The sequence below is a fragment of the Nicotiana tabacum genome, chromosome 9, assembly GCF_000715075.1.
Source record: "Nicotiana tabacum cultivar K326 chromosome 9, ASM71507v2, whole genome shotgun sequence".
Classification (NCBI taxonomy): domain Eukaryota; kingdom Viridiplantae; phylum Streptophyta; class Magnoliopsida; order Solanales; family Solanaceae; genus Nicotiana; species Nicotiana tabacum.
In genome coordinates this window covers 116,244,553-116,255,874 of record NC_134088.1, presented here as the reverse complement: position 1 = coordinate 116,255,874, position 11,322 = coordinate 116,244,553, and the positions used below count along the sequence as shown (strand labels likewise).

At 40.7% G+C, this 11,322-nt stretch overlaps 1 protein-coding gene across 1 annotated transcript; it reads right to left on the bottom strand.

Moving 5' to 3' along the window:
* Window positions 1-8,598: 8,598 nt before the first annotated feature.
* Window positions 8,599-10,997, bottom strand: LOC142164104 (uncharacterized). Its single transcript, XM_075221280.1, has 3 exons — window positions 10,122-10,997; window positions 9,468-10,036; window positions 8,599-8,761 (listed from the first exon to the last, which is right to left on the bottom strand). Exons 1-3 carry the CDS (start codon window positions 10,995-10,997, stop codon window positions 8,599-8,601), a joined length of 1,608 nt encoding a protein of 535 aa, XP_075077381.1.
* Between the last annotated feature and the right edge of the window lie 325 nt (window positions 10,998-11,322).

Below are 11,322 nucleotides of genomic sequence, written 5' to 3'. Positions count from 1 at the left end.
AATCCGAAATAAATGATGAATATTCACATGGATTTATGAAATATAATCACTTTTAGTTATATAACACTTACCCAATTCAAAGTTGTGAAAATACCTTTGGAATCGCCTAAATCCGAGACCCAAAACTCAAAAATGAGTAAAAATAGCTAACTTCCGATTTTATGGGTTCTGTTCAGCATGTTTGCATCTGCGGACACTTGACCGCATCTGCGGACACTTGATCGCATCTGCGATTTCCGCTTCTGCGGACACTTGACTGCATCTGCGGTTTTCGCTTCAGCGGGCACTTGACCACATCTGCGGTTTCCGCTTCTGCGAGGCATGGCTCGCTTCTGCGAGCCCGCATCTTCGGTATAAAATCCGCAGGTGCGATTACACGAGAAGGCCAAAAATTCAGATTTTCCTTAAGTCCAAATTTTGATCCGTTAACCATCCGGAATCCACCCGAGGCCCCCAGTATCTCAACCAAATACATCAATAAGTCTTAAAATATCATACGAACTTAGTCGAGACCTCAAATCACATCAAACAATGCTAAAACCATGAATCATACTCCAATTCAAGCTTAAGGAACTTAAAAATTTTTAACTTCTACATTCGATGCCGAAACCTATCAAATCAAGTCCGATTGACCTCAAATTTTGCACACAAGTCATAAATGACATAACGAACCTATTCAAATTTCCAGAATCGGATTCCGACCCCGATATCAAAAAGTCAGATCCGTGGTCAAACTTTGGAATTCTTTAGCCTTTAAATTCCCAGTTTTCGTTAAATGGCCATAACTTGAGCTAGGGACCTCCAAATTAAATTCTGGGCATACACCCAAGTCCCAAATCACAATACGGACCTATCGGAACTGTCAAAATACTGATCTGGGTCTATTTTCTCAAAATATTGACCAAAGTCAACTTAATTAAGTTTTAAAGCTCTATTTCACATTTACTTAATTTTTCATTTAAAAACTTTCCGAAAAATTATATGGACTGCGCACGCAAGTCGATGAATGATGAATAGTGCTTTTTGAGATCTCAGAACACAGAAATAATTATTAAATTTAAAGATGACCTTTTGGGTCATCACATTACAACTAATAGTTTTGCACGAATTCAAGTAATCAACCTTCAGAAATATTATATAACAATTTGAGAGTTTACTAACTAAGATCAAAGTAATTAAAAATGTAGTAATTTATAACTAACAAGGCAAATATTGTAGACAAGATTTGAAGAAGTCTAAGGTTATGATTTCCCCTATCTGCTATCTTTTTGGAGAAGTTCGTGCCGCAGTCTCATAGGGAGGAGCTGCGTAGACAGTTTGAGCATCTTCGGCAGGACCACAATTTACTAGACGGATTCTCTTGAACTACGCTAGCTAGTACTAGTTTACCGCTCACTACGATCACGCCAAGACTTCGTTATCTCTAATCTCGCCTTTAAACCCTCCGTATCGATCTCTCAACTACGTTAGGAGTGGTGTTGTTCAACAACTACCTAAATATGTACTCTCTCTCTCTCTCGAGCAATATACACACTAAATAGGCACAGTTAATTGAGAGCTCTTCAATTAACAACAATGAAAATATAATTGAACAAGTAGAGAAAAATCAAAAACAAATCTATATTAAACGCAATAGAAAATCATACTCCAATAGGTTCCATCAAACCTTAGATAAGAGAGTTTAGCTACTCATAAATACAACAACAATCAACATAATGTTTAAAGACATGAAACTACAAAGCAAAGAGATAAGTGGAGGAAAAGCTCGTTTGATTCTTGCTCCACAGTGCTTGGCAGCCTTTTTTCTTCTCTAAAATCATGACCAACCCTAGAATAACTCGTTTTGGGAGTATTTATGTCAATCCCCAGTCTAAATCCGGGTTGGGGTCTTTTTAACCCACGACTTTTAATTATCGTGTTATAGACCTCGCGAAACCTGGTATATAGCGCGGTCAACCTGGCTATAGACCTCGTGAAGCCTGGTCTATAGCGTGGTCGACCTGACAATAGACCTTGCGAAGCTTGGTCTATAGCGCGGTCGACTTGGCTATAGACCCCGCAAAGCCTGGTCTATAGCACGGTCAACCTGGCTATAGACCTTGCAAAGCCTGGTCTGTAGTACGGTTTGTATACTTGATGCTTTTGTGCTCTTTTCTTGTATTTTTGTCCTTTTTTTGTGAAACTTTCGTTCGACGATACCTTCCGATGTTTCTACACATAAAACAACCCAATTTTGCTCAAATGTCGCACAATAACTCATTAGAACAACAAAATATAGGGTGGGTAATGTGCTAAAAGTATAGCATTTTGGCCTCACATAACTATCCCTCACTTAAATGTTGCTCGTCCTCGAGTCAACCACTAATTCCTAGAGAACTTTTATTCTCTTTTAGCACATCTGAAGCACACCATATCTATGACTATGGTTGACAACAACAATTAAACTTTAGCATATGCCTTCAAACTTCCCTTTACTTTATGCCATACTTTAAATCTTTATTCAACAAAAGGACAACATGTTTCTAACAATCCTAACCTCACAAACCGACTCAATATCACAATGCATTCATGGCTTGAACACTTAACATCATAGAGAAATCTAATAACGTCACCTATCCCTTGCAAAATCATGTGCCCTCACAACAAGAACAAGAGAGTAAGTTGAATCCACACATTCGAATCAAATGCTCAAATATATTTTAAGGATTCTCATATATCAAAGAAATTCGTCACTCTCACAAAGAAGTCACATGCATGCCCAAAGTACCATAGGCTTGCCCATTAGGTAAACCTCTACTAATGTAGGCTTGCTTGATCTAAAATCAATTAGGACTTTTTATGGTTGTAATGTTGGCTTAAGAACGGGTAGGATAAATTTAGGAATAGTGACCAACCCTCCTAAACACTTTAACACATCACATAATTAACTTTAAGTGCATTTTTCTTCAACCCAACTGCATTTTCACAAACAATATCATCCCCAAAGTATTTCCTCTTTCTTTAAGCACTACTTTAATTCATACCCACTAGCAAGAACAAGATCATTTTTTAGTTTCTGCTAGTGTGTATTATTTTACAAAACAAGTGCACCCTTCTTTCTTTCATTGGTTCCACTCGAAAGCCACCCCACACTTAGTCCTTACTTCTTCTAGCGCTCACTTCATAATTAAAGTGCTTTATGAGGTACAAGGATCAAAATAATGTTAATTAAGAACAAATGGGCATAGGCTTGTAGTGTGGTTGCCAAATAAAAGTCTATAGGCTCAAAAGAGTTGACTAGGAATAAATTTTATTTGTGGTAGGCATTTAGTTCAAAAAGATCAAAGAAAACCTAAATTCATTTTTCAAACCGAGCAAAACCTAAAATTTCGCTGCAACTCACATGCCGGGCAAGTTCTAGACTCTAATGCACTGACACGGACTATACAATTTCTCACCACTCATGGAACATGACTCGCCAAGGACGGTTCCATTCCTATTCTCAAACAATTGCAAGTATTTACAGAGCCACAAAATATTAAGCATCAAACACAAAGTGACACAAGCTAAGAAAATGAGATATAGGCGTCAATAAACATGTTATTGCTCAACAAGGCATAATAAATATTTTCAAACCATAGGGAAGGTACTACACATGCTAGAGCCTAAATATGCTACTATCAAACTAGTCAAAGGCGCCTAGCATTTCTCATTTTTCCCTTTCTTTTATTCCCTAAATTCTATTCTAATCTAAAGACAAAACAAAAACTACTACCCGGTTCAACTACATCCCGTGGAAAAGAACTGATACACAAAGAAAAACCACAAGGGATTATTAATAATAATAATAATAATATATATATATATATATATATATATATATATATATATATATATATATATAGTCCCTCAAGAAAACTGCCTAAGAGATCCATCGTCGGAAAAAGTTCAGTAATTTCATTTTTTTATTTATTATTTTTAAAAAATATTAAATAAGGGTAAATACGAAAATAAAATAAACATTAAACACACGAACTAATTAGTTTATCTAATATTTACAAATGACAGAGAATACCTTCAACCCCACACTTAAACCATGTATTGTCCTCAATGCATATATAAATTCATAAACACAAAAACATATAAGGTGGTTGAAAAAACTCCCTGATCAGTCATTGTCCTCGCCCTCATCGTCGAAGGCTCCATCTACACTTGTCCAGTCCTCATCCTCTTCTCCCTCAGCATCATCATCATCATTCTCGTCGGACTGCTCTGGCTCGGCCTCGGAACATACTGGTGTGTTGACATCCTCATCATCTGGGAGTCGCTGCCCATCGCCAAGCTTAACTAGCTATTGTGCGTGAGGATTGAGTGGATAACGCTCCTCCAAGGTGGTCCTCTCCTCAGTAGTGGCCGGCCTTCCCCCAATCCTGAGCTGTAAATCCATCATCCCATATAGATGTGCCATAAAGCTATCATCTCGAGCATTGCGCTCGGCACCTGTCATTGTGGCCATGACATTCTCCTCTTTAACCCGTATGCTTGTGATGTCCGTTAGTCTGAGGGGTGTAGGAATGACTATATCAAAATCTCGCTCTCCTCTTCCACCTCTTCTTTGCGCAAGTACTGAGTCAATATGTTGGCGAAGGACAATCTGTCAATGCGCTTGCTTGTTCTCACCTGGTACATCTGGTAGTGTATTAAGTGGCCCACATTCACTTTCTGGCCAGTCGTGAGGAAGTACAACACGCATATCCTTTCACGGCTTATAAGAGTCTCATGATTTCTTGGTAATAGTCACGTGTTGATCAATTTCAGCCACACCTGAGCTTCCGACTTCATTTATTTTTGGAAATTTCCTATGGCGTTGGGTCTTCTTGTCACGAATCCGGGCAACCACATAATTGACACCACAGAGAGTGTGTCTCAATGACTTATATGTAGGACGAGTGATGAAGTTGTCCACGGGTTCCTGTGGAACATCCGGAGCTCCCAAAAAATTGCATATAGCTGTTGCCGAAAAATCGATCAATCTTCCTCTAATAGGCACCAACTGCTCAGGATCATTCGGATCAAAATCGGCATAAAATTCCCGAACAAGGTTGACATTTATATCCCCGATGTTTCTAAACATGTAGCTTAAGCCAAGGTCATGAATACCTTTCCAAATTGATTGGTACTTAGCTTCTAGGCGCCACTCATGAACAGCTGACTCAGAATGTATGTGTCTTGGCCGACAAAGCTTGTACCAATCCTTGGCAGATTGAGGTATGCTCTTCAGTCCAAATTCTTGTTGTCCCTCAGGTTGTGGGCGTGTGACTGCTATAGCTGCAACTGCTTGCAACCCTTCAACTTGGCTTGAACTGGTCTCCCCACCTCTTCTCTTTTTCGGTGGAGGTCTGGAAGAAGCCCTGGCCTTAGTCGGAACAGTAGCCTTGCCCTTGCCTTACCATCATCTTTTTTAGGAGGCATACTCGTACCTACATAAGTGAACATTCCTCAGTGATAAAGCAGATGAATCAATTCAAAACATGGTCTTGCGACCCCACACTTAAGAGTTCACTGCATGATTTTCAACCATTTTGAGGCTATCAGACTTCACCTCTTTATTTTAGCATGCGAATAAAGCAATGGCAAAATGGTATTTACTATAATTGTGATGCATGTAGCTACTATTTAGCCCACCTAAACTTGCAATTTGTTGTGTTTCAGTGCAGCATAGCATTAGTCATTACAATCCCGGAGAGTAGAACTTCATTTGGGCCAAGAATGCCTTTGAGGCATTTCGACAAACACTTAGCGTGCACTAGTGTTGTCAAATTGGTTGTAGATATGAGGGATTGCCTCACTCTCCCCAAACAGGCTTGGGGATTTCATATTATCACCCTTGTACACAACAACAATACCAATCCTATGGGGTTTATGGGATTAGGGCGAGCAAGCACATTGTTGATTTGAAGATATACCCAAAAATGATGGAATTGAATTTCTTTAACTAAATTCAAATTTTTGATAGAGGAGAGAGTTAGAAACATACCTTAGATACTTAGGAGGATTGAAGTGTTCTTCGATTGATGTCCCAAATGATTGAAAGAGATGATGAACGAAGGTCTTCAATGAAATTAGTGTGTGAGGGGAAGGGAAAAAAGGGACGGGTAGTGTAGTGTTCAGTGTGGTGTGTATATGTGTTTAAGTATGTTATAACTAACAAAAAGAAGTTTAAAAAAAAACTAAACAAATTAAAAGCAACACTTACCTGGCGAAGCGAGCTCCCAACGAGCATAACACCATGTGAGGCTATCTGTTTAGAGTGAAACGGACTGGGCGACGCGAAGCTAACAACGAACTAAATACCCAGCGATGCAACCTTTGCCGCGAGATTGACCTTGCTTAATCCCTCATTGGGCGAGCTCTATAGCACACTTAAGACCCGGCAACGTGTGGTGTTTAGCGAGAAAGGGAGTGGTTCGTTGTGCTTAGGCTGAGCAAGCTCCCAAGCGAGCAATGGACAGTAGGTTTACAACAATGGATAGTAGGTGATGTGAGGTCCATGGCGATCTCTGAAGCATGCATGAGGGCTGGCCAACTGAGTTTTATAGCAAAAATAGGGGATTGCCAGGCGAAACCAATAGCGAGCTAGAACATGGCTAGCGAGGATTTCAGCGAGCAAAGGACCGTGCGAGGTGATCTCTAACGCGTGCTGAGAACCTGGCGACGCGAGCTCCCAGTGAGAAACTTACATGGCGAGGCAATCTCCTTAGCGAGCTGTGAAGCAGACGACGCGAGGCATAACGCGAGGTTCTTTCCTGGCGATGCGAGGTCTGCTGCCAGGTTTTGCTCGCTACATCCCGCGTGAGGCGAGGCTAATGCCAGGTTTTGCTCGTTGTATCCCTTGCGATGTGAGGCTGCCGCGAGATTGGTGTCGATATAACCCTCGCTGGTCGAGTTGTATAATGCGCTGAAGACTGGGCGACACGAGCTGGAAAGCATGCTGGGCAGTAGGCAAGTTGTGCCGCGAGGTAAAATGTTTTGCATTGTTTGGAGCATACGCATGTAATTTTTATTTCGTTTTGTGAACGACTCCAAGCGCCATGACTTTCCATCGTGCTCCATTACCTGTTAGACACCAAGATTTAGCTAAAAACTTGTTATTGCATAAAACAAACTAAAATTTATAGTTAAGCTTAAATAAACTACGAATTGGGTTGCCTCCCAACAAGCACATGATTTAACGTCGCGGCATGACACATGCGATCAAACTTAAGGTTCACTCAACAATTGAGGCTCCTTCAAATGAATCACCGATACAACCTTTTTCTCCTCCATGCCAAGGTAATGTTTCAACCTTTGCCCATTAACTCTAAACATGTTCGTTCCATCCTCGTATTCAATTCCTATAGCTCCACTTGAGAGTACTTGCACCACTCTAAATGGTCCCGACCATCTAGATTTCAGCTTACCCGGAAATAGTTTCAATCTTGAATTATATAACAACACGACATCTCCAGGTTTGAAAATCCTTTCTTGAATATGCTTGCCGTGCATGATCTTTATCCTTTCCTTGTACAGCCTGGTGCTTTCAAAAGCATGGTAACAAAACTCATCGAGTTCATGAAGTTCTGTGACTCTACTCGTACCAGCGGCCTCCATGTCAAGATTTAATTGCCTTAATACCCAAAAAGCGCTATGCTCTAGCTTCACCGGTAAGTGACACGCCTTTCCGAACACCAATTTGTACGGTGACATACCAATCGGAGTTTTGAATGCAGTGCGGTAGGCCCATAGTGCATCATCCAATTTTTTCGCCCAATCAGTCCGAGTAGCATTTACAGTTTTGGTCAAAACACTCTTGATTTCTCTGTTTGACACCTCAACTTGACCACTTGTTTGTGGGTGATACGGAGTGGCAATCTTATGGCGTACGCCATATTTTTCCAGCAACTTTGCGAAGGCTCGATTGCAGAAGTGAGTTCCTCCATCACTAATGATCGCTCTTGGAGTTCTGAATCGGGTGAAGATATTTTTTCTTAGAAAACCAATAATTCCCTCTGCATCATTTGTTGGGAGTGCTACAACTTCTACCCATTTTGATACATAGTCCACTGCTATGAGTATATACTTGTTGTTGTATGAGCTAACAAATGGTCCCATAAAGTCGATTCCCCATACATCAAATACTTCCGCTTCTTGGATTGGGTTCATGGGCATCTCATGTCGACGGTAAATATTCCCCGTCCTTTGACACTCATCACAGCTCTTTACCCAAAAGTGTGCATCTTTAAACAACGTCGGCCAATAGAAGCCCGACTCCAAAACTTTAGCAGCTGTCCTTACTCCTCCGAAATGACCTCCATAAGGCAAAGCATGACATGCCTGCAAAACAGAAGCTTGGTCTATCTCGGGAATACATCTCGTGATCATGTTATTAATACAAATCCGAAACAAATATGGTTCATCCCAGAAATACATGCGACAATCACGAAAGAACTTTTTCTTCTGCACAGAAGACAATTCATAGGGAACATTACCGCTTGCAAGGTAGTTTGCAATATATGCATACCATGGAGCTTCCTCAAGGCTCGTGGCTAACAATTTTTCATCCGGGAAAGTCTCCATGATCTATTCCACCTCCACCTTCATTTCAGCTCCTTCAAGCCTGGACAAGTGATCGGTAACTTGGTTGTCCGTTCCTTTTCGGTCACGGATTTCCAAGTCGAACTCTTGCAGCAGTAGGACCCATCTAATCAAGTGTGACTTTGACTCCTTTTTATCAATTAGGTACCTGAGAGAAGCATTGTTAGTATAAACAATTACCTTCGAGCCTATCAAGTAGGACCAGAATTTTTCAAATGCGAACACCACGTCTAGCATCTCTTTTTCTGTCACTGTGTAATTCAGTTGAGCCCCATTTAATGTTCTACTTGCATATTAGATGCATGATTTTATCTTTTCTCTGTCCAAGTACTGCTCCTACAACATGGTCACTTGCATCACACATCAACTCAAATGGTTGCTCCCAGTCAGGGGCAACTATGATAGGTGCAGACACCAACCTCTTCTTTAATCCCTCAAAAGCTACCCTACAGTCATCAGAAAACACAAAATGGTGATTTGTTTCAAGCAGTTTACACAAAGGGTTAGCAATCTTAGAAAAATCTTTTATAAAACGCTTGTAGAAACTGACGTGACCAAGGAAACTACTTATTGCCTCGACAGAAGTGGGTGGTGACAACTTCTATATTACACCGACTTTAGCACGGTCTACCTCAATGCCCTTACTTGACACTAGGTGTCCCAAGACTATACCTTCCTATACTATAAAATGATATTTTTCCTAGTTTAGCACCAGATTAGTCTCCATACATCTCCGCAACCCTCTTTTTAGATTTCTAAGGAAATCATCAAAAGAATTTCCCACCACTGAGAAATCATCCATGAAAACCTCCATTATATCCTCTACCATATCTGTGAAGATGGCCATCATGCACCTTTGGAATGTGGTGGGTGCATTGTATAGGCCAAACGACATTATCCGAAAAGCATAAATGCAATATGGACAGGTGAATGATGTTTTCTCTCTATCCTCCAAGGCAATAGATATCTGATTGTACCCCGAGTATCCATCCAAGAAGAAAAAATGGGACCTCCCTGCCAATCTATCTAGCATCTGATCAATGAACGACAAGGGAAAATGATATTTTCGGGTGGCCTTGTTCAATCTTCTGTAGTCCATGCAAATTCGCCATCCCGTAACTATTCTTGTTGAGATCAACTCATTGTTCTCGTTTTGCACAACAGTCATCCCACCTTTCTTTGGCACACATTGAACTGGGCTAACCCAGTTGCTATATGAGATGGGAAAAATAATTCCCGCATCTAACCACTTGATCATTTCCTTCTTTACAACTTCCTTCATGTTAGGGTTCAGCCTTCTTTGATGTTCTCTAGAAGGTTTGTGCCTATCTTCCAGTAGAATTTTATGTATATAGAAGGCCGAGCTGATACCCTTATTGTCTGCAATGATCCAACCAATTGCATTCTTGCACTCTTTCAACACCTACAAAAGTTGTTCTACCTGCACAACTACTAAACCAAATGAGATAATAACAGGTAAAGTCGAGTTAGGTCCCAAGAAAGCATACCTCAGGTGAGATGGTAGCGGTTTTAGCTCCAATTGTGGTGGTGCTTCGATCGATGGCTTGGCTGGAGGGGTCTTTCTTTCTTCCGAGTGTAAAGGCTTGAATTCGAGCTCTCTTTTCCAGTACCCTTGCCCTTGAAAGACCCAACACCCATTCTGCCAACTCCTCACTATTTACTTCTTCTAAGTTCATAAGGCAGGATGTTAGAGGGTTTTTTGCATTAAGTGCCTCATCATCTTCCTCCATGATTACATCCGTCGTGTCTAACAAAGAGCAATTTGCAAACTCACTGGGTTGCCGCATAGACTTTTGCACATTAAATGTTATTTCTTCATTATTCAGCCTTATTTTCAGCTCACTCATTTCACAATCAATCAGAGCTCTCCGTGTGGATAAGAACAGCCTTCCCAAAATTATGGGAATCTTCTCATCAACCTTGCAGTCCAGAATGACAAAATCTGCTAAAAACACAAATTTTCCAACTTGCACAAGTACATCGTCAAGTATACCTGATGGCCTTTTCACCATTCGGTCAGCTAGCTGCAGTAACATGGATGTGGGCCTTGTTATTCCAATTCCTAACTTTTTATAGATAGACAATGGCATCAGATTTATACTTGCTCCCAAATCACACAATGCTTTGGCAAATGCATAGCTACCTATGGTGCATGGAATTGTGAAGCTTCCAGGGTCAGATAACTTCTCAGCTATAGGTCTTGACACAACAGCACTACAAGTTTGTGTCAATGTGACAGTTGCCAAGTCTTGGAAGTCAAACTTACGAGACATCAAGTCCTTCATCATTTTTGCATAACCGAGCATCTCCCTCAAAACATCAATTAGAGGAATGTTTACCTGAATTTGCTTCAGCATTTCCATGAATTTTTTGTATTTTTCATCCTTCTGATATTTGGCCAACCTATACGGGAAGGGTGTCGGAGGTCAAATCTTTTTTGTGGCTTGAGTTAGATCATGCTCAGGCACTTTTTCTAATGCCTTTTCTTGCACTTTCTCAGTTTCCTCTGCAACCTCTTTTTCCTTGTTTATTTCCTCATGTGCTAGCTACACTCTTACTCTTGTTAGCTCAATTGACTCATCTACCTCAATTGGCACTGAAACAAGTGTTTCAGTCGATCGGCTCTCACGAGCGATTTCTTTCTCTAAATCAAGATCTCTACCATTTCTTAAACTCACCGCCATAAGC